This window comes from Embiotoca jacksoni, unplaced genomic scaffold (genome assembly GCF_022577435.1).
Source record: "Embiotoca jacksoni isolate LCO1_2020_lvr unplaced genomic scaffold, fEmbJac1.0.p SCAF_15, whole genome shotgun sequence".
Taxonomy (NCBI): Eukaryota; Metazoa; Chordata; class Actinopteri; family Embiotocidae; genus Embiotoca; species Embiotoca jacksoni.
The window spans coordinates 11,946,878-11,970,445 of NW_027185285.1; the positions used below are offsets into that span (position 1 = coordinate 11,946,878).

Genomic DNA, 23,568 nt, shown 5'->3' on the forward strand with positions numbered 1-23,568 from the left:
CGTGAATGAATGCCTGTCTGACTCTCCGCCAGTCTGTCTGGCAGTAATTGCTTTATACGAGTAAATACTGTATGGATTCTTATATATAGTATATATTACGTACTATATGATAATGGTGGGAAACTGTTTGTCCTCAGAAAATCTGCAGTTGGGGTTTGTCGGGATATTGTTCCACCCTTATCGAGTTTACTGAGGGATGAGTGGAGCGGAAATGTGCTTTAATTTATGGTTAAACTGAGGAGCCCAAAGCACAGGTTTAACGGCTTTGAGACGACTATACAACTGCTGCTGAATTTCTTTAAAAGTAGGATATTATTGTGGAAGTATACGTGGTAACAACATTTGCTTTACCGGGTTTTGTGAAAGGTGTCTGCTTGTTAGATTGTTATACAACCATGCAGATATTCAGTGAACTAAATGACCCTATACTGGCTCCTATACTCAACACTGAAAACAGCTTGAGATGGTTTGAGGCAATGTTTGACTGTTATGGGTCAAAAATTGTAGTTCCAAAATCATGTATTTTAATGACGCTGGTGATCCCTGATTTTTTTTTCTTTTGCACCACCACAAGGTTGACATTTGTGTTTGAGTAAAATGTCTGGACATATATTCAAAATAGTTCACATGCTGGCGTTAGCATTTAGCTCAAATTGCTGCCATGTCTGAGAACTGCTAGCTGTGACCAGTTAGTACACTCTTGGTTGTGCCATGTTATGTGTTATGTTATATTCAAAGTGGAAAAAAAACCAGACATGGCCTTCACTGGATTCAGTGGTGTTTTTCCAATTTGAATACAGTATGTGTAGTTCTCTGAGCAGAAAATGTTTCATCATGTTCAGGTCTGAAGTGCTGGCCGGACTCCATGGTCTGTTTTTCCCTTTCATTCTTCCAGCATGATGAGACGGAACCTGTTTCAAACCACTCGCTCCATCTATCTGGGTCTGGCTTGTGTGTCCCTCGCTCTCCACGTCCTTCTGGCCCTCTTTTGCCTCTCAGTCCTCCAGACCGCCTGTGTCCCTCCCACCTCCTCTTCTACCTCTTCTTCTTCCTCCATTCCAAGAACAGATACTCCGCATCATCATCAGTCTGTCTCCCACTCCTCCTCTTCTTCTGCTACCTCTTCCTCAAATAAACTGCAAACGAGCCCACGGAGTGAAGAACTTCCTGCCAACAAGTTACATCATGAAGAAAAAGGCTCATTCGGTGAAGCCACTGAGAAAGCAAAGAATCTGACTGGAGCTGGAAAAGAGATTCAAAAAGTCAAGGATCATTCAAAGCTGGAGGTGCTGTTCAAGCATCTGCTGTACAACCTGCCACGCCCAGAGCTGCAAGAAGATGATTTGTTGCTGACGTTGAAGAAAAATGAAAATGAAAAGGACATAAGAAGTTATAAAAAGAAAACAGGAAGTGAGGAAAAGGAGGAGGAAGACACCATCTCCATTGATGGTCTGTGGTAAGTGAAAGACATGGTGAAAAAATATCAATAAAGTACAAACAAGAAGTCCTCTGAGGAAAAGAAACTATCCTCTGTGCTGCATCTTTTAATGAATGTCCTCTGGATTAATTAACACTGGTTTCTGAAAGATGAGTTCCACATGAGGCTGAGGAGTTTCAGAAGCACCCAGCTCCAGTGGTCCAATTTCTTGTAATCTTGAATATAAGTGTGAACATTGGCTTTAAAGATGAGATCATTCGATTATTTTTAGCCATGAAATATCGCTACAGGATGGATGTTGAAGAACTAGTATGCAGACGTTCATGTTGCCCAGAGGATGAGGCCTGACTTTTCCTCTAACACCACCGTGCCTTTTTTTTTGTTTTTTTTTTTGTCTCAAACACTGCAGGATTGCCACTTTGGTTTATAGCTCTAAAACAGATGACATTGTCAAAATAACTCTTTGTCAGTTTTCACTGACTAGTTTACATTTATTTTTTAGGACTTTTCGACTTCATGGTCTAGTTTAAAACATTTGTTGGAAAAGTTATCAAAACAATCAGAAGATAGTTATATTACATTGTAAATTTTTAACAGAGTAACTGGTAATCTGTAACCTATTACATTTCAACAACACTGATCACCTGCACATCCTCTCAGGCAGAGTGACAGTGAGGAGGAGGAGGAAGGCTACGACAAAGTTTTTTGGACAAGCAACGTGGAGACCCACCCTCCCTGGCTGCGGTTCCACCTGGGCATCTCTCGCTGGGAGCTGTACAACAGGAAAGACCCCAACCTGGCCCAGCTGACTCACTATTTGGCAACACAGCGTATCCTTGGTGCTGGTGAGGAAATAAGGGGGAGGGAGGCGGGGCTAAGATTTCAGATGACAGAAAGGAGAAAGGACAGGGCCGGGGAAAAATATCCAAAACAAAGCAGAACGATTAGATGGTGCACGGTGAGGAAGGTGGAGGATTACCAGCAATTTAATTACTCTCCATTTGATCTTTCTGTTCCTAAAAACTGCATCCTGAAGTGTCAGCCGGGTAGAATTGCTTTTCATTTGTGTCGAAAAATAAGTCCCTTCAGAGGGCTGCACTGCTTTTTAAATTAAAAAAAACCTGACTTTATCATTACCCCGATTGTCTCAGTAGTGCTGGGGCTTTGCTTAAGTATGTACATTCATATTCCTCTTGACACAGTTACAAAGTCATAACCATGCTGCTTTCTCATTTTAACTCTAATCCGTTAATACAAACAAGCTAGTGTGTGAGAGGGCCAGAGGCAAGACAGAGTATTCACTGATGTTTTCACTGAGTGAGTACAATAGACTGTGCAGAAGCTCATATTTAGAACAGTGAACAAAACATTTTTTACAAACACATCCTCACAGTCACTTCAAGACACACATCAAAGATGATGTATCTTTATATGAAAACACTGATGGATGGAAATGACATTACAAAACATATTTATGAAACCCAGGAGGATTCAGTTGTGTGAGCGAGGTGTTAAAGCCAACAGCAAGGAAGTATGCAGACTATAAATTGATGTATTGGGTGCTAGTATTAGTACATACACATTCTGACACACACTGATGTCTATAAGCACAAAATACAAAATGAAATGTAATTATTTAAAACTGCAGGCAAATAAGTAGAAGCTCAGAGACATTCAGATAATTAAACATCTCCAACTTGCTGCTAATGTGATATTTTTTAGGGTCAAAATATAATCCTACCACAAACTATGTCAGTACAATCTCAACACCAACACACACACAGCAGACACGTACTAATAGAAAGTGACCCATCTGCATGAGTGCCATATGGATACTGTACGAACACATACATACACACATGCATTCACACCACCTCACTTGCATCCACACACACGCACACATGCTCATTTTGTTTGCTCATCTCAGACACGCCATCTTCAGCACGCTGCAGAATGAATAATGTATTGAGATTTGTGTTACACAGTGCAGATTAAGCACTAATCTCAGCTACAGGCTGATTTTTTTTCTATCTGTGTCATCCCTTCTTTTTCATGTTTAACACTCCTCTCACCACAGTGTATACAGTAGATCTTTAAACGCGCACATTTGGCAAAATTTTTCTTTTAATCAGAAAATAATTGGAAAAATGAATAAATATGGCAGGATTTGGTTTATATCTCAGAATTTATGTTTTGATTTATCTTCTAGACTTGCTCATACAAGCATGGCATACAACAAATTAAATCAAATTATTTTCCTGAAAGTCTGTTCAACTTTATTTGAACTTGTTCATTTGAAAGAGTGTGAACACGTTTTTTTTTTTTTGTACTCACCCAGGATGAAATAAAAAAAATCCTTCACAATATACAGATCTCAGCAGAGGTTAAATTAATCAAATCTACTTGTCTATGAGCTGCAGTGCAAACTTGTTTCAAGGTAGCCAGATATATTCATAGAATTTACATTAACAATGAGTATGGACTAAAAAAAAAATAATCCACAAATGAGGCCTAAAATGCTGCCATTAAACTAATCAATTTTCATTACTAAGTAATTTATGCAGGTTTTATTGCAGTCTTATTGCAGTAATTTGCAAAATGGAGGTTCCAGTGGCATTTGGTGATTTTACTATGGAACAAGCCACCATGTGGATGAACAGGTGTAATGCAATTTGAGAAAAACTCAAAGCAGTACTAACAGTAACATCATCTAATTATTTTTGTAATAATCATGTGTGTGATGTGTTTTTTTTATTATGGCCTCTAAATATTATACACAGCAAGTGTATGAGTAGTGATCTTTTCTATCTTTTTGTGTTATTAATGTACTCTCTATTAGTTCAGAAGACTGGAGGTACCCAGCTGAAATTGCTATTATCATTCCCAAATTATGGTGAAGCTCTGCTCAAACCCATGAAGTAAGATGTCACCGTGGTGACTGACTGAAAACATTCTATCTGACACCGTTTGTTTTGTTCTGGTTTTGTTACCCTGACTGGTAAATCACAATAAGAGGTATTATAAAACATGTGTACATGTGTGTTTTTGTTGCACAGACAATCCAGACATGCAGAGACGGACTTAAACCTCTTCTACTTCTCAGACTTTGAAAGACACAACGCAGAGATCAGTGCCTTTCACCTCGACAGGTACACGATTACACACTCTGTCACCAGGAAGGAGGTGGATACACTATTCTGCAACCAACAGGTGACCCTTAGAGTGTGGGAATCATTCATTTAAGAGGGTTTACTACTCTACATGTTTCAAGGGATAAAAAAAAAAAAAGAAAGAAAAATCAGTGCTTTGATCTCTCTCATCAACACCACTCTGGTGCCCTTGGACAAGCCCTGTCTAAAAGTGTAAATATGATCGGCACGTTCTCGTAAAATAAAAAAAATAAAAAAATAAATAAAACAAACTCACTTTTTCTTGCTGCCACCTTCTGTCTTTTTCCCCTGACTTTTCTTTCATTAATATTTGTGTCTGTTCCCATCTTTCTCTCTTTTGTCAACTCAGATTGCTGGGCTTTAGTAGGATCCCCCCAGTGGTCGGTCGACTCATCAATGTCACCTCAGAGATCAGAGAGATTACCACCGACCACAAGCTGTCTAGGACCTTCTTCACTTCCCCTGGTATGTATGTGCATGCATGTGTGTGAGTATCATGCGTCCTGTATATTCACAAGACAAAATCTATAATTTCCTCAAAAGAACAGCATATATTGTACGCCCTAATTTATTTGTCGTTTCTCGGACTCTGTCCAGCCGGTAACGTGTGTTTCTATGGCCAGTGTGAATACTACTGCTCAACCGAGCACCCGGTGTGAGGTCAGCCACATTTACTGGAGGTTTCCCTGGCTGCCATGCTACCTGACCTCACCCTTGCTCCCCGCAGGTCCTGGAGGTCACCATGGAGGAGATCCTACAGCCGCACCAAGCTGGCAAAGTGGGTACACTGTGCAAACAAACCTAGTCGGTCATGTCCATGGTTCAATTATGTGCACTTAAAACTCAAATTTACATTACATTGGGATGGCTAAACATCCAAAGGCAGAGGAGCACAATGTTTTGGCTGGAGAATTGGGTTTGACCATAGCTTGGTTGGAGATAGGAAGGAGCATTTGATGCAAGAAGGGAACCAGCACAGTGAACAGAAATGAGGAAACCTTGGAAGGATTGAAGGAGTGAATCGTCCTTATGTTGTAAGATTGTAAGATTGTCAAGAGCGAGCTACCGTTGCAATCATCCAGGGTCACTCACAGGTTCCTCGCTGTAAGAGTTGCCACCATCACAGTATTGTCAGTAGAGATGGACAGGTCTCAGCGAGGGGACCCTTTTCTTAGGAGGAAAATGTGCTAGTCTTGTCGAATTTTACGTGGTGCTTTGAAAACCATTCCAAGATCTCAGCCTGGCAAGCGCCCACCTGAGTGTCAAATGTGGGGGAAGTGACAAGAATAACTGTTCCCCTAGACACACTAGTGGTAGGAGAAGTTTTAAAGCATGCAGCCATCACCAGAGTAAAAAGAGGAGGAGGCCCACTATTGAGCCTTGTGGTTCTCCTATCGTCAGGCTCCTTTCTGTGTTGCCTGGTGGGAAAAACCCATCAAATGGATCCAAACAAAGGCTTTGTTCAGACTGCAAGCAAATCCAATTTGTTTCTCAAATCAGATCTTTAGGATAGACTGTCCGCACTGCTATTTGCAAGTGAGGAGATTGGAGTGGGGTGTCTGGACATCACCAAGCTATCTGCATGGGTTGCTGTGGTGATGATGTACGTGCAGCTACGCTGATGACACGGCTTTCCAACACGGAAGTGGCTGCAGACGTGTATTTCGGCCTCTGTCCACAGAGTTTTGTTACCATTGCCCTCCACAGCGCCAACAACTACACTTTCTGTTAGCAGAGTCTTTGCAGCCACAAGCAGAGTGCTTGAGATTCTGCTCAATCTGTCTCTCTGAAAATGACGTTGTCACTCGCAATGAGTGATGCAAGAAATCCGATCTGAGCCAGCAAACTGAGACGCATTCGTAGAAATCTAATTGGAATCACATTTCAAACCACCTCCAAACGTGGTTTGGATCTGGATTGCAAAAAGTTGCATTTCATGTGGTTGTTTGCTGTTCAGACTTTTAAAAATCAATCTGTATACAATCTGGATATGACAGAAATCAGATTTGAGCTAGCAGTCTGAACTTGGCCAAAGAGAGTTCAGAGCCTGAGACACCCAAACATCTGAGGGTGCAGAGAAGCACCTGGTGGTTAAAATGCAACAGACAGGTCTAGTATGAGGACAGAGAAGAGGGAGTTTGCTTTAGCAGGACGGAGCCCTTCTGTTATCTCAGGGATGGCTGTCTCAGTAGAGTGGCCCACTTTGAAACCTTGGCAGTGGTTTAAGTGTTAAAGCCTTTTATTAGATTTTTCTTTTTACGAGTACAAATATAGGCATTAATAATCTGAGCCCCTGCTCTATGAAATACAAATAACCAGCCATGTAATAAAACTATGTTAAATCTTACCTCATAACATTATTATTATTATTATTATTATTATTATTATTTTAGAAGCCATTGACAGAACAAGAAACAGTTCAAATATTTGTGTTGTGTCTCTGACCTCGTGGAGCTTTTGATGAGTGCATGCAGACTCATGAGGGCTTAGTGGCCTCCAGTGGTCTAAACGAAGAACTGCAACATGAGTGGCAAAGGTGGCGAGATAGAAAGTGTTCTTTATGAGTCCCAAAGGGAATCTGCTGTGTTGCAAGAGCTTCGTAACATAAATCACAAAAACGAGGAAGTCTGCAGTTAAAAGACAAAATTATATACAACAACAACAACAGGCTGTTCATGTGTATATCTTTAAAGATGATGAGTACATTTTTTTCCCCCTGCTCCTACTCATAATTTAGATTGTATTAAGTCACAGTAGAGACTGCAGACCACCCACCTGGTGATGGATTTTTATTTTACACTCCGCTCACTGTACTAACATTGCTGTTCAAGGTGCTGGTCCTGAAGCCTGCAGAGAGGATTTAATGTTTCAAAAATAACTTGGCAGCAAATGATGCTGTCACTGTGCCATTTCTGGGCACCATTCAGATTTAGTTCTATTTTGATTGATAAATTTCCTGTGGCAACCTCACCAGTTTGATCTCATTTGAGCTTGCAGGTTGAAATGGAGGTTGTGCCAAAAGACACTGACGCAGAATGTATATGCACAGTATCTGCACTCTACTTAGTTTCAAACTGTAGACACCTGAGTCAACCTGAATTATAAAATGAAGCAACAAAAAAAGAAAATGATCTTGACTTGGGCCTCAGAAACATCAATTTAGAAACAAAAAAACAAACTGTTAGCAGTGAGTCTAAGATCCTTGTTCTTCAACTTGTGTGAGTGAATGCCACTGGTCTGTTGTTCCCAGGTGGGAGAAGGACCCGGCCTACTGTGACACAGTGAAACAGACGCCTCCGTACAACCACGGCACCAGACTGGTGGATCTCATAGACATGGCTGTCTTGGACTTCCTCATGAGTCAGTTGGTTTGAAACTTAATGGAGGTCACTCACTTGTGTGTCATCACTTTCCTCTTTTTATGACTTGACAGCAAAATACTCAGTCACAACAGAATTTCAACAAACTACAAAATAAGTAAATAAGAGAATTATCTCCCATTTAAATGCACTCAGGATGCTTTCAGTAGAATTTGATATAAACTGCGTATGTGTTCTTTTTATAGTCCCTCTTATAGTAAGAGACTAATGATACACGAGTGAAACATCAAATATATATTTTTTTAACTTAAAGGCAACATGGACAGACATCACTATGAGACGTTTGAGAAATTTGGCAATGAGATGTTTCTGCTGCACCTTGATAACGGACGGGCGTGAGTACCACGAACATCTCTCAGCTCGTCTTGGCCCAGGCCGGCTATAATTTTGTGCTGTTACTTTTAATTTCTCACCCTGGTGTCAATCCTTGTGATAACATTTCATTCATGTTACTTTAAACTGTTGTTGTTATGCTTTCCAGGTTTGGCCGTCACTCTCAGGATGAGCCATCTATTCTCGCTCCCCTGCAGCAGTGCCTAGACCATGTCATTCAAGAAAATAATAGAGCTGCATACATTTTAGTGCACACAATGAAAGGATCCATAAAGAATTCTGAAACTTAAAGTCTTTTGCAAAATGTGGGTTTCAGTTGTTCAAGATTCTTCTCACTACTTCCTTTTTTGAAAATATTTTCCCTGTCCCTCCTGTTCCATCTACCTCCGTAGGATCCGTCGCTCCACCCTCCTCCGCTTACGCCTCTTGTCCCTCCCTGAGTTTCGTCTGAGTGACATGATGCGGGAATCTTTGGCTCAGGATCCTCTGGCAGGTGTGGCGCCGCTCCTCTCTGATTCACACCTGTCTGCTTTGGACCCACGGCTTGAAACCGTCCTGCAGGTGGTGCAGACCTGTCAGGAAAAGCACAAGGATGTCATTTACAATGATGTGGAGAAATATGATCGAGACTATGACCAACAACCTGACTGAGGGAAATGAAAAACAATACATTATGTAACAATTATGTATTACGGAGCGGAGCCGCTCAAGTTGGGGGCCGTGGGGCCAGGTTTGATCTGCACTTTCTTTGTTTTGGAACACCAAAACTCTTTTCCCAAGATAAGCATATGGATGCTTTATCTTTTTGAAAATCATTTCTGCAAAGTAATCAAATTACAATTGAGCAAATCAAAGAATATATTGGTTAAGTTATTCAAAATATTATTTCAGATGTAGAATACATTTTGTGTACAATGTATTACATTTGAATGAAATGTAATTTCACATAACATAAACATTATTTTTGGCTGACGGACCTCAATCTAGATTTATTTTGGTCTTTTCACAGGAAAGTACACTTCTGTTACAGAGTTTATGTCTCAAATTTAGTCTCAAAATAAATTTGTAATTTGCAGGCTGCATGAGAAAATTGTTCATGATTGCCTTAAAGGCCAAAGTTGGTTTCGGACGGTTGATATGAAGAAAAAAGAAGACAGTTGAGTCGTCACCCTCAGTTACACTGAAAAGAAGTAATAATACAGATGCAACATGTTTGCAGATCTTAAGTTTCCCATGAACAAACATGAACAAAATGACTCAGTTGAATGTATTGTGTGTCGAGTCTAAACCGTGAGACGGTCATTTAGATGAGTATCCTCAATTGTGAAATGTGTTTGCCTGTGATTCGTCTGGACACAGTTAAGCAGTTCAAATAAAAAAAAAAAAGTTTGGTTCTGATTGTTTAACTTTGTGAATGGCCTCCACTTCCCCCTCCTTCACTCTGTATGTTAAACGCCACACCACGGGCAAAATAAACAATGGACTTACTGTAGGCAAACAATTAGGACACATACAGATCTCCACCCCCTCCCTGCAGGGTTGCTCAGATCACAGCGCTCCACATCTTTGCATAACTGTGGGGAATAACCGCTACAACTGACTGGGACGTGTTATGTCAGCCCCGTGTGGAGGACAAACACAGTTTGACTTGCTGTATTCGGTTTTATGTGGAGGACACTGTGCCTACCACACAATTTCTCTGACAACAAACCCTGGGTGACCTCTGAGCTGAAGGCCCTGCTCGATGAAAAGAAGAGATCTGGGGACAGAAAGGAGCTGAGGAGGGTACAAAGGGAACTTAAAAAGGAGCACAGACAAGGCAGCATTCCCACCAAACCTTCTCCACATCAAATGCACACTTTTCAACTCCACTCCACACTCAAAACTCAACCCTAAAATTAAATGCACCTCTTTAGAGCGATTCTCATTGTTTTACTCTTCTTTTATATGTGAGTAATTACGTGTGATGTGCAGTTTAATTGTGTTGGTTTGATGGTTGTCTTCGAGTATGTTTGAAAGCGCCAGGTAAATTGTTTTTATAATTATTATTATTAATAATTATGTTATTACATCACAGGGTAAACAACAGTTCGCAGTCCTGGTGTTGTGCGCGCTCCCGCGAGATTCCCTGAAGTTCTCGTGAGCAGGGAGAGGTCTCGTGGACAGAAAACAGTTTCACTTTCCAAACGCCACCGCAGAGACTCTGGTAGGAGGAACCGTGCGAATATGGGCAGTTCTCCAAAGGAAGCTGATCAGTCAGGGAAGATTTATTTAAATCTGACCTTCGTTTAATGTTGAGATTTTTTTTTTTTTTTTTAACATAAACTGTGTTGCTTATAATAGATTGTGCGCGTTTGATGTCCAAACTGCGGAGGAGGGACTTGTTCAGGAGTTTGAGAATTGCTGCATGGTGGAATAGAAGAAGGGGCACTCTTAAGGTTTTTGCACTGTTTTATCTTAATGGCTACGTGGTGACCATTTAGCCTGATCACTTTGAAGACGTTTTTTCTCAGTAAAGTGCAGTGAAGAAACTGTACTGACCGCCGATTAACCTGATGGACCCGCTGGATTTCTTCAATCCGGATGAACTGTTGCGGTTTCTCCACTGCAAAAAAACAGAGCTGTCCTGCATGGAGAACCCGCACACCTTCCTCAGTCAGCTCAGGGACCACAACCTGGTCCCGGAGGACAGATACAAGGTAAGACACCCCAGTTTTGCATTTGTTATTACTCGTCACGCTCATCTGCTCATCTGCTCATCCGGGTCCTGTTTGAGTGGGCGCTGGTGTGAGAGCGGGAAATGAACGACGGCAGCGCCCCACAGTACTACATAAAGGCTTTATCGTCATACAGGAACAAGTCACCAATGCAGTCGAATTCTTAGTTTGACTTCTCCCTATCTATTAGTAAAATATACTTAAAACAAACAAGTTACATCGAGTGAAACATATGAAATTAAAAAAGGAGATAGACATGCATGAAACTGATATGCAAATTACATTTGTCAGGCAAGTACAAACACGGCATATCCCTGCCCCCCACATGTCCATACTTATACATAACTATACTTCACTTAATCTATGCATACCTCCATACTTGCACCCTGAGGTAGACTATAAGAGTAAGAATTATGCCAACACAATATTAAAGTATGCACATTATAACATTAAGGTGTCAGCCCAGTAGGGAGGGGGTTTAAAATAGAAATAATTTCAGCAGACTAAAAGCTATAAAATGAAATAAATAGAAATTAAAAGGTTGCCTGACAACGCCACCTAGTTTGAGGAGTCTAGGTCTCCATTCAAAACACTCTCACGCTCTTTTAAAATCTACACTGCAAAACATGTCTCACTCTGCGTCATGACAATGGGGAGAATATTTGTGGTACAATAAGCATGGCTTGTAAATTACAGGTGCTGCTGAACAGTGATAGTGTTCCTGGTCAGGACATCACAAGTCATGCGCCCCTATTGACCCCATTTTTCTCCTCTCAATGCATTTTGTATGTCGTTAAATAGCGAAATAGTGACTTGCTTGTAAATTAGTAAACTATTTGTATGAGCTATTCATGTTTATTGTCGGCACATCATGTTCTTTTGTTTGAAAATAACTTATGATTGTATTTTTTACAACTCCATGCTACGTCAATAAACAACAAAGAAAACATTATAAATCTCTCACTGAGCCAACATTACTCATATTGCAGTTTTCAATAAATAAATTGTCCCATTTAATCAAAGCAAGATAGCTACAACTGCCATAATCAACCCACAGCCTCTTCCAGAAATCCAGAATTTCTCAGTGATAATACTTTACTAACCAAGACAAAGACATCAGAAGTGAAGCAGCATTAACATATCTAGGTTTAGTCATGGGTCATATCTTCCAATAATATGATCTATAATCTCCATACTTTTGTGTGTGCAGAAGGTGAGCCGTATGAAGAGTAAAGAAAACATCAAGAGAGCCCTTTATGAAATCCTAGACTGGCTGGAGAAAGAGAAATCGCAGCACATCACCGTGTTCTGGACATGTGTCTTCAAGGAGACTATCTTGAACAAGTACCCCAAACTGAGAGAACTACGCAACAGCCTCATGGACGGTGCGACATTTTTACGGTCATCATGGTGTCAAATGATTGTGATTCTGCTTGCTATGTTTATGATTTTTGTTGTTGTTTCTACATGATCCCTGACAAATGAATTGAAAAACAAGACTGTCAAAACATAGTACATGGCTGGACCGTATGTGAAATACGAGAGGGCTTTTAACTTGAAAGGCAAACGAAGTTGCATAATTCGACCGAAAAGTTGTATAACTGATAAATTCACATGTATAGAGCGGCCCCCATTGTAGGGGTCCAGCCAAAAACAATATGTAATAGTTATCCAAACTGAACACTGCATATACTTTATCGTTGGTTCCGGTTTATAAAACTCTGCTGCATGGTGTTCACACATGTTCACAGAAGTCTAATGTCCACTCCCAAACTATAGCTATAAATAAATGATGGCACTCTTCTCACCATCTCTGTGGATGAGAACAGATTTCCTGCCGCAGTACTTCTGTCTTTGCTGGACGCGATGTGGAAAGACAAAACAGCACCATTTCTCCTCAGTACAAGCTATAGGCTGCTTCGAGCATCTTGGAGAACTTGCCACAGATAATCTGTGGATTCAGGTTGCCTCATTTGCTCCTGTCCATGTAGCGTATATAAAAATGGAAGTGACTTTAAGTGCAATACCACTCAACCAAACCAATGGTTGACGTGATGATGGGTTTTCTGTCTATTCATGCAGTTCAACAGACATGATCATGTAAAGATCAGGGTTCTGTGGGGGCCAGCAAACTAAATCTATGCAGTGCTTTAAACCTTTAGAGTAACCCTGATACTAAGTGATCATGTGTTGTGTTTGAGAGTGCGTAAAAACTTGTTAGCAAGTCAGCATGCAATCTGGTGATAGTGCAAACTGCAGGAATGCAATCTTTACGTTTTGACAAGATAAAGGCAGAATGCCAAAAAAAAGTTATGAACAAAAACCCCAACACCAGTAAACTACTTAGCAGTTAGCAGGAAAGTCTAAACAGTTAAACAGACAGACACAACTGATAACTGGTTGGGATAGCAAAAATACTAACCACCCTCCAGAGCTGTCCAAAAAATATGCAGGTCAAATAGTTAAAATACCCATCTTCTTTCCATTCCAATGGAAGCAGTATAAAGCTGATCTAAACATTACGAATTGTCTGTACTTAATATTTCTGATATTCTAGGACTTTTAATTTATCTGCAGGTTCTTACCGTTGTGATGCACAACTGCCTCCGAGGGTGGAACTGGAAGAGAGAAACAAAAAGGAACTTTCAGCAGATGAGCAGCAAACAACGACAAAGTCAGGAAAAAAGAAGAGGAAACAGAAACACATGAGCATGTGTGGTGATGATGATGATGAGGATGAGGAGGAGGAGGAGGAGGAACAGCCTGGTGCATCAGCCCAGGTGTCTCTGTCTCAGAGGAAAAAGGCCAAGAAAATATGTTTCTGTAAGTCACCTCTCACTTTTATCAAAGTGACTATAAATTACCTGAAAGTTGTGCTGCTGCTATCCATTAATCCATGACTTACGTAAGCACTTTTCACACCAAGTTTTGGCCATACACCTGTCTGAGTTGTGTGTGATGAACTTCCTGTGTGGGACCTGGAGGCTTCGTCGAGCTTGCGTCTACCGATAGCCTCACATTCGTGAGGCTTTTACCGGACATCGGTAAAATGTAATCACAGAAAATAACCTGTGGTTATTTGCATGAAAACCAAACAAATTATACCATAATGTGTAATGTTAGTCTCTTTTTTGTTAAAACGGATTTTATTAAATTGGTACAGAAAAAAAATTATATTTTAGGAAACCGTATCGAAGTTAAAGTACTGCTATCAGAAACGTTTGAGTAATACCCTGCCCTACTTCCATCCATCCATTTTCCATCCATGTAGACTGACTGTTAACAGTCGAAACAAAGTAGACACTGAAGCATGCTCCCCTCTCCTTGTAACATTCTCCAGGTCCTTCTGGAGGACACCAAGGCCTTCCCGTGCAAGATGGGATATATAATCTGTCCAATGTATTCAGACTCTCCCCTTACTTCTCCAACTGGCTGGAAGTGCCTGGAAACCCAGGAGGCATCCTGATCAGATGTCTAAACCACCTCCATTGTCTTCTTTCACAGCGAAGGAGCAAGCTTCCTCCAGGTGTCTGAGCTCCTTACCCTGTTTCTATGGATAAGCCCAGCCTCAATACCGTAGCAGACCATGTATAAAAGTGGACTGAGCTTCCCGGGCTAACAATTGAGGCCAAGTGTCATAAAGTGCAATACCCTTAAAATGTTCTAATGAAAAACAAAGTCAATACAGTTTTTCCAAAAGTCATAATGATGTTATTCACTACAGTCCCTCCTGATGAGTTTTCTGGTGGTCCATCTGAAAATAACCACAATTACTAATTAGATATTTGACATCAAAAAGCGGTATGTTTGGGGGCGTGTCTGTTTGATTGACAAGCCTGTGGTGCAGTCAGGTTTCTGCTCGAGGTGGGCGGATGTAATGTCCTTGGGTTCCCAGTCAGATCAAGTCATATCCACCCCTCACTCCTCCACAGCTCGTCCAAATGTGGTCACTTTGGGCTCCAAATAATAGCAATATTTCAATGGACGAAATATTGAGCTCGAGGCTTCAGAACAGCCGTTCACAAACCAATGGGTTATGTTGCTGTTGGTTGCTGCTTGCTCAAAACCAAGGAAAGTCTTTTCAGCTGCTTGTATTGGCGATCTCCGGTCACTACCCAACCACCATGACCGTTGGTGATGGTTGGACTACAGATCAACAAGTAAATAAAAAGTTGGCCTTCTGGCTTCGGCTCCCTCTCCATTATTCAAGTTCACAGTATATTTTACCCCTACTCATAAACAAGACACCAAGATACATGAACACTTTGGGCAGCAACTTCTTCCCAACCGGAAGAGAGCAACCCACCATTTTCTTGCAGAGAACCGTGGCCTCAGACTTGGAAGAGCTGACTCTCCTGTTTCAAACTCAACTACAAACCCCTCCAGTGCAAGTTACACATCGCAGCCTGTTGAAACTTAAAGAAACACGTCATTTGCAAAGAGCTGACAAGTAATTCTGATGTCTCCAACCTCTGCCGGGTTGCACCACAGAATCAGTGACAAAGTTCAGCTCTGACAGAGGCCACCCTCAACCGGAAACATGTTGGACTTCCTGTCGAGAATACGGATTTAGTTTATTTATGAGCTAGATGGCCATAGCAACAGCTTCACACTTCTGCAGTACCCTTTATAAGATTCCCGAAGGAAGATGGTTAGAAACCTTCTCCAGCTCCACAAAACACATGCAGACTGGACTGTCACTCTTAAATTGTGTTTTTCCTTTGCAGTTTGTTACTAAGTCTAAATGTCAAACAACTTTTTATGCAATAGAGTCAACATAGTGGCAAATGAGGAGATTGTATGACTCAGCAAATGTATTAATGAAAAAAGTGTGAATGTTTTGTTTTGTTTTTTCATTTTACCAGCTTCTCCCTTGAAGAAGGGAGAGAAGACTGACTTTTGGACCTGGCCCATCTACAAGTACCAGCTGCCTGTGACCTGTGGAGACCAGGAAGCATTTCTTAAAAGAGACAGACTGGCTAAAGGTCCGGCATGCAAAGTAAAATCAAATGTCTAAAGTGACTGACTGCATATGTGGAACTAAGGTTGCATTGCAGTCTGGATATATGTACTTTGTCCAACAGCGGTGCAGTAAAATGCTCCACTGTATGATGGATAAATGATAGAAAAAGTTACAAATGGGGAAAATAAAAGTGACGTAAACTGTGTAAAACACTTTCAGTGTGTGAAAGCATCATTTTAACAACTTCTTCTGAATGTTTCAGGAGAGAAATGCATTGTGGTCAAGAATCAGTGGTTCACTCCCTCTGAATTTGAGAGGTTTGCAGGGAAGCAGGGCAACAGGAACTGGAAGTTGAGCATTCGATGTAGGGACATCCCTCTGGGCAAACTTATACAGGTTTGTTGCAAAGTGTTTTGGCTTGCTTTTCCGTATGATTGTGTGCCTTGTTAGATCACCTCACTCACTGTTTTTGTTGTTCTTCTAAATTCCTTGCAGAAAGGTCACCTGGAAGCAGCGAACTATAGACATGGAAGTAAAAAGGTAATAACAAAAACTGGTGAAAATACATCAATAAATAAATTCTGACTCAGCTGTGTATCTTTTTTTTCTGGGTTATTCCGATTTGAACCATATTCTTTTTTTTCTTCCTGCTAGGTCAAGAAATCCTTGTTTCCCTCTGAAGACTTAACCACAGGTTTGTTGTACTGATTCAAAACTCAGATTTTGGAAACTACAGGAAGACCCAGTGGGTGTTTTGGATGGCTTATGAGTAAGGTGACCAAGTGTCCCACTTTATGTGCGACTGCAGGGCATTTTTATCCTTTGTCCCACGTCCTGCATATTGAAACGATGTCCCACATTTTGATTGGCTCAACTTTTCCAAAGGTCTGCGGGACAGACACTTTTCTTAAAATATGGCTTTTTTTTCAAAGACTATGAAGGAAGCAGGGAAGCCTATTATCATGGGGCTGTGTTCGATGTCAGATAAGCAGCTGTAATAACTCACGTTTAGCAGACTGCAGCAATCCCAATCATACAGGTCAGCAGACTGGTAGTAAGCTAGCATCGCATAAGACCATAAGAACTGTGAAGCTTTAGTTTCCGTTTATGCTTATAGTTTAGAGTGGGGGTTGGGAAAGCTGCATTCAAATAAGGTATATTTCTTTAGTCCTTTACATGAAAAAGGTCTAACAATTTATTGTTTATCTTCTAAGTTGGACAAACATATCCAAATTTTAGACTACATCTCAGCATTGTTCCACATTGTCCCACACAAACACACTCTTCACCCCACATGTGGTTTGTTGGTCACCCTACTTATGAGAGACAATGCCTCCCTACAAACTATAACAAGTGTCTGATACAGTACCTCACATTAAATATTAAAATAATAAAAACTAATAATGAGACTACAGGCAGCCATAACAGACTTTTTTTTTGGGTGAGAACAGTCTGTCTTATCTCTTTTTCTTTTAGATTTAGATTTATTTTTGTGTTGATGAAATTGAGTTTCAAATTTACATATTTAAGAAAAAAGCAGGCAGATTGTGCTTCTTAACTGCTGACTTGAAATGCTAAAATCCTCCTTTTTTAGAGTCTGAGGGAGAAGACGATGAAGGTGAAGAGAGTAACCAGGAAGACCAGGTTTCGTCAAGTGAAAAAGCAAGTGCCACAGGTGCTGTTTCTTTATAAACTGGTATTCTGGATTGAAGTACATTCATGCCAAAATATAGAAATTATAATATAGAATTGGTTTGGTTATGTATCATATTCACAGCATGTGTGTATTACAGATGAAGAAGAACAGACGGAGGAACAGACTGAGCAGCAGCTTGGAGTCGGCCTTGACAAGAACAAGATGGTGTTCGAAGTTACAAGCGGAGCTGTAGCTGGGAAATTATACAAAAAACGATTTGCATCAGGTAGCCATATCTCGCTAAAAAAACAATTCTGCATTTTGTTTTTGCTGTTGGAGAGGTGCGACTCTGACGAACACTGTAATTACATGGTATTTAGTATTCAGTTCGATTTAGAGAGGTGACTCCTCTAAACTCACTTCCACCTCCAGGCACTTGTGGGAAGAGTATCCGCACTGAGACGAGCTGGATGAGCCCAGTGGACTTCGTGAATGGGGCATCAGGTCAGACAGGAGTCTCCTGGAAGAAAGACATCCTGTGGCAAGGACAACCACTCAGTGTTCTCATAGAGGTAACCATGATGACATGATGACAACATCTGTGCGTTGGCATCCCAAACAATATGTATCTTGAATCAAATTTGAATATCTTATTGTTGAATTGTTGATTGTACTCGGAGAGAGAGAGGGAGGGCTGACAGTTTTAAAGATTTACATTCTGGTCGATTTGCTGTCACCTGTAGTTACTGAGCAAACGCTCCATGATCAGCTAACAGAAATACAACATCATCTGTTTACAGTGCAGCCAAATACAATCACATTTTCATAAAGAAGTCACGTAAAGGTGATTGATTTTATGCTGCACATGACTAAAGCTTGACATCTAAAGGATGGATTCTACCGAAACCAGCTATGTCACATTCAGAGTGCGAGACGGTCACTGGAGCTGATCACTGACTTATTAGAAAATGCTTGGTGGAATCACCAGAGGCGTCCCTGAAACGGCTCTCCACTTCAATAAAAATACGTGTCATATCTTTTGTACACAGAGACCACATTAAGCTGCACAGAGCAGATCAGCTGGGCAGGAAGTCAGACACAGAAGTCACACAGAGAATCCGGTCAGTTTTCAAAATAAAACTCCCAGCACAGACAGTATATCATCAATACTTCAATGTCTACCTCCTGGTCTTTGAAGTAGGGAAAGAAATGTGTTGTCTGCCTGCTAACAGACACTATGTGAAATACACAGGAGATAATAATGAAGATTAATTTTTGTTTGAACTAAAATACAGCAAACTGTTAACTTTGTCTGTAGGCTATAACGCAAGAAAGTAGCAAATAACAACAATAAACACAAATAAAAGAGACGGAAATAAACTATTTAATAACATACAATATGTCCCTAAGTTCTTCTATTTAATCCCTAAACAAATTAGAAAGAATGTAAAAGCCAAAAACGACAGTTGTTGTGTACTAACATTTTTAATGAGTAATCATGGTAAGCCCTAACCACCGAAATACATTAAATAATAGAGTGGACTGGCAAACTCTGCCACTACCAATCATAAGAAATATATAAAGAGAAAAAAAAACAGTAAATACATGGTGAAGATATTGCAGGAAAAATACCAGCCATAAATAGTACCAAAAATGGGGTTTGGAATCATGAAATCAATATGGATGATGAATTTAAATGGTATGGAATTAAGGTACAGGACGTAACTCAAGGATCGTAACTAAGTCAAGTACAGCATAAAGGATGTTGTTTCAGTAAACTGCTTCAGCTCTAGAAATGAGTGTAATTAGCCGGGGAGGTAATGAGAGAGCCATAAGATATGTTATACCAAAGGTAATAAAATATGAAACAATGTTAATTTGTCTTTTTCAGGCAAAGGTCTTAATGATCCACTCACTGTTATGTCCTTGCAGCCTTTGCAGCAAAAAGCCGACAGACCTGGTGAGTTTCGTTCGTCACTCAGTTTCCGTCTTAATCCTGCACTGGTCTTTGCTCTGCTTTGGAAATTGAACAATTCATTTTACATTCAAAAAGCTACTTTTAAATAGTGCACAACCTGTGTCTCTCATAGTGAGCTACTGTAGCTCAGACTTGTACTGTACAAGTCTGAGTTTGTAGAGACAAGCAACCTGTTTCTCAGTTGTCTATCAAAGTCTATTGGACCTTTGCAGAAATGTAAAACATAAAATGAAAGTGTCTGAACTGAAGTGCTGTCGTGTGCTCTGTGTCTTGGCAGGATGATCAGAAAAATGATGATGAGTGTTGCATCTGTAAAAGTGAAGAGGATGGAGAGGTGGTAGAGTGTGATCACTGCCCTCGATCCTTCCACCCGACGTGTCACCTGCCTCCTGTAGAGGACAACATTTTGGGGTGAGCTCTGCCAGAATAGGACATGAAAGACATAATAAGACATAAATGTTGAGTTTTGTTGTTACTTTATTTATTTTCTTTGCGCTGTCAGCTGTTTTTTAGATTAAGAACGAGTTAAAAAAAAAAAATTTAAACCGTTTTTTTACAGCACTCTGGTGAGCTGAAGAAAAATGCTGCTTTTAGCAGTTTTTTGACGAAAACATTTTTGAGACTTCAGCAGGCAGCTATAGAGACGGGTATGATTAAAATTGTATTGTACTCTTTATCAGTCTGGTTCTTTATCAATACCGTCAAAGCTCCTATTGGTTCTTTTTGGAATATATTTACATTTTGAATATGACAAAGTATTGTCCTTACAGCAGTAACAGAAGTGTTTATAACAGAAAAGTCAATATAAACTCAATAATATGTCACCAATAATATGGAAAGTATCAGACACGCCTCCTACAGGATTTCTGCCTCCCTCTTCTTATGAAAAATGGAGGGATTCGTAGCAGATGGAATTCAGTTAAAAATTGCTCTACTAAATTAAATAAAATGCTCTACAAGTTTAACTTAATTATTTAATTTAATAATTACGTTGGGATTGGGGTTATAAAATACGACCTAAATACTCACGTTACATATATAGATATACAGATATATACACGTATATATCTATATATGTATATATACATGCTGTACATATTGATATATATTGTGTCTGTGTGTTCGAGCAGGGATGACAGACCATGGATGTGCACGTTCTGTATATTTAGAACCTGTCAGGAGTACCGCTACGCTGATGAGCTGGAGAGGGAAGCAGCCATGTCCCGACAAATATCTCAACACATGCTAGTGAGCAATTTCCATCTTTCTCCACCTCTATGTCTGTCCACTAAACTGCCTGCCTCTCTGTCGCACCGCTGTCACTCATATGTCTGTTCTTCCATCTACAGGAATGCCAGTATCTCCTCATGCTTCTGTGCACTGCTGATGAGGAACAAATATTTACTAACGACCCAAGTCTCCATGTAAGTCTCTTTATCTGCTGTTCAGTGCACATGCTCACTGTCTCCCCAGTCTTGAAGAATGGCATATATTCATAGAGCTAAAGTGAACGTTATAGGTCTGGCTACTGGAGGAATCACACTATCGACAGTTCTTTTCATAATTTAATGTGAAATGGATGCAAATCAAACATAATGTGTGTTTGGCACCCACAGGTTGAAAACTACTCCACTTTCATCATAACTCCGATGTGGCTGGGCAAAGTCGCAGAGGAACTCAGTAAGAAACAATACCTGACTGTTGGCAAGTTTGTGTCCGACGTCCAGCTCATTTTCACCAACTGTGAAAAGTACAACCAGGTAAGAAACTATGAAAAATAGTTTTCGGATGTCATGCATGGTTGTCAGTTTCTATCTGTTTCATATGTGGCACTAAAAGGTTCTCATCAGTAGTTTTTTTGAAAATACGTGGCAATGATGACTACGTTCTTTTTTTAGAATAATGCTGAATTCCTTGCCATGGGCGATCGACTGAAGAAGTTATTTGATGGAGAATTTGAAAAGGCCTTCAACATCCATGAAGAGACTGCTGGCTGATTGAGGGGGTTCTGTTTTCATAATGTTCAAACATAGGAAAAGCTTACAAATAACAAATATGAACATTAGAGTGATGGCTTACAGGTGCATTTTTGGGACATACTCCCATGTGTCTGGTTCAAAATTAGCCAAACAAAGAGATTAGGAGACTGTCTGAAGTCAGGCTAAAATTATCCAACGTCACAATTTAAGTGATATATTAAAGTGCTTATATATAGAGGTTACACTTTGAAAATGTGTCACAGTACTATACTGTGTAATCCTGGACATGTCATGTTGGGACGTACCATAAGACAGTTTAGTTTAATGTAACTCTGCCGTAGTGCATTAATAGTCCATCATTGTGTGTTTTGCAATCAAAAATAACCAAAGTTTCATATAATCAGTACTTTTCAAAAATGTTGTACCGTGAGGTAACCAACATTATTCAATTGTCATTATTCAATAATTTTGTACATCATGTGAGGAGGATTTTACATTATATGTATAGAATATATGTATTAAAAGTCAGAAGAGGTCTAAAGAGGATTTCCATGTGACTCTACAGTAATTAATTTGATGTCTTATCATCTCTGATCTGTTGTATGTCGATGTCTGTTAATAAGATACAGACAACTTTCAAGTTGGTGTGATACATTCTGGAGAAAGAGTTCATTCAAGCATGTTTTGTACCCGGCCAGGAGAAGAATGTATACAAACAAGTCAGCATTTCCCCTTTTTCCTGTGACAATGTTCACAATGATCTGCACATTTGTTTATATATAAAAAAAAAAAATTAAAAAAAAATATCACTTAGAAATATGTTATAAATAGAGATTGTATGTGACAAATTATAAGATTTACTTTTGACTGTTTTGACTTTGTGATGACAGTTACCTTCGTGTTTAACAGCAGGTTCTCCTGGGCGTGGCTTTGATTTTGGTCTGGGAGACACAAACAGGCCGATCATCCCAACATGAAGCTGGAAGTAAACAAAACTTTTAAATAAATAAATAAAACATTTCAACATTTCTCTTAAACATTGTTACATTTATATGTCATTAAAAAAAACTTTTTTCAGTTCATGATCTGGTTTATTCTGCACTGACAATTTCATTCATTCATTCAATTTAAGACAAACTTTACTTCTCCACATTTTAGCTACTCTTTTCCTATTAAGTACAGCAAACTATCAAACTAACACTTAACCTGTAGACTACGAAGATTTATTTTTTGTAAAGCTGGATGCTAATAAATGTTTGTTTGTGTCACAGCCTAACTAAAATGAATTACAAATATCAGAATTTTACTTCATTTATCCAGTCAAATTTCAACATACGACAATATAAATCAATTATCAACTTCGATATGCTTACAATTTTAGTTACCTTTGCATTAAAATAGTTTTTAAATACAATTAAAAAAAATATATAGTTAACTTGACCAAACAGTCTTACCTCTGCGCAGCGACACATCTTCGTAGTTCTTCGGTATTATTCGGGAAAGAAGCGGACGCGGATCGTCCTACACGTCCCGCCCCCGTCTTGCAGTCTGCAGACAGATAAAACTCGTGGATGACAGCTGAGCGGAAACTAATCAATAGACGGTGGAGGGAAACGTGCAAGGACAGGAAGCGAAGTGTATGAAACGAGGTGAGAGGCGAGTCTACAAAATAAAACAGGAAAAAAATATGGAACATGAAAAACAGAGCGGGACGGGACTTGACTAAATTATTATGACGCTTTATTGTTCGCTTGACATGTACCGTATGTGCGGTCAGATGACGTCACTGTCAGCGTTGCCGGCAGTAAATCTGTGCGGAGAGCTGCGCAGCCGCCCTGCGCATCCGTCAGCTGAGCTGAGGTGGACAGCGCAGCCATTTCTCTGCCTCTCGCGAAAACATGCACGGGATGGCGTTTGTCCGTCACGCACACAACGAAGCAGACGTGCGGGAGTCATGACTGCGGCAGCGTGACT

At 40.1% G+C, this 23,568-nt stretch overlaps 1 protein-coding gene and 1 pseudogene across 2 annotated transcripts; both read left to right on the forward strand.

Moving 5' to 3' along the window:
• The first annotated feature begins 896 nt into the window (after positions 1–896).
• On the forward strand, positions 897–8,972 carry LOC138198307 (extracellular serine/threonine protein kinase FAM20C-like; annotated as a pseudogene).
• Positions 8,973–10,490: 1,518 nt separating this feature from the next.
• On the forward strand, positions 10,491–22,674 carry LOC138198306 (autoimmune regulator-like). Of its 2 annotated transcripts, XM_069149655.1 has the most exons (17): positions 10,491–11,020; positions 12,249–12,423; positions 13,616–13,861; positions 14,379–14,564; positions 15,904–16,023; positions 16,264–16,397; positions 16,497–16,541; positions 16,656–16,695; positions 17,596–17,676; positions 17,795–17,923; positions 18,070–18,209; positions 19,529–19,597; positions 19,893–20,026; positions 20,746–20,863; positions 20,965–21,039; positions 21,232–21,375; positions 21,514–22,674. In XM_069149655.1, exons 1-17 carry the CDS (start codon positions 10,877–10,879, stop codon positions 21,610–21,612), a joined length of 2,079 nt encoding a protein of 692 aa, XP_069005756.1. In that variant the 5' UTR covers positions 10,491–10,876; the 3' UTR covers positions 21,613–22,674. The 2 variants fall into 2 exon arrangements, with proteins under 2 accessions (XP_069005756.1, XP_069005757.1); XM_069149656.1 differs by lacking the exon at positions 14,379–14,564.
• Positions 22,675–23,568: the final 894 nt, after the last annotated feature.

Bases quoted from the DNA above. Each gene is read 5' to 3' on its own strand.
- LOC138198306 (XM_069149655.1), top strand. From the start codon at position 10,877: ATGGACCCGCTGGATTTCTTCAATCCGGATGAACTGTTGCGGTTTCTC. The intron at 11,021-12,248 runs GTAAGACACCCC...TTGTGTGTGCAG, and splicing joins TCCCGGAGGACAGATACAAG to AAGGTGAGCCGTATGAAGAG. The intron at 21,040-21,231 runs GTAAGTCTCTTT...TGGCACCCACAG, and splicing joins CTAACGACCCAAGTCTCCAT to GTTGAAAACTACTCCACTTT.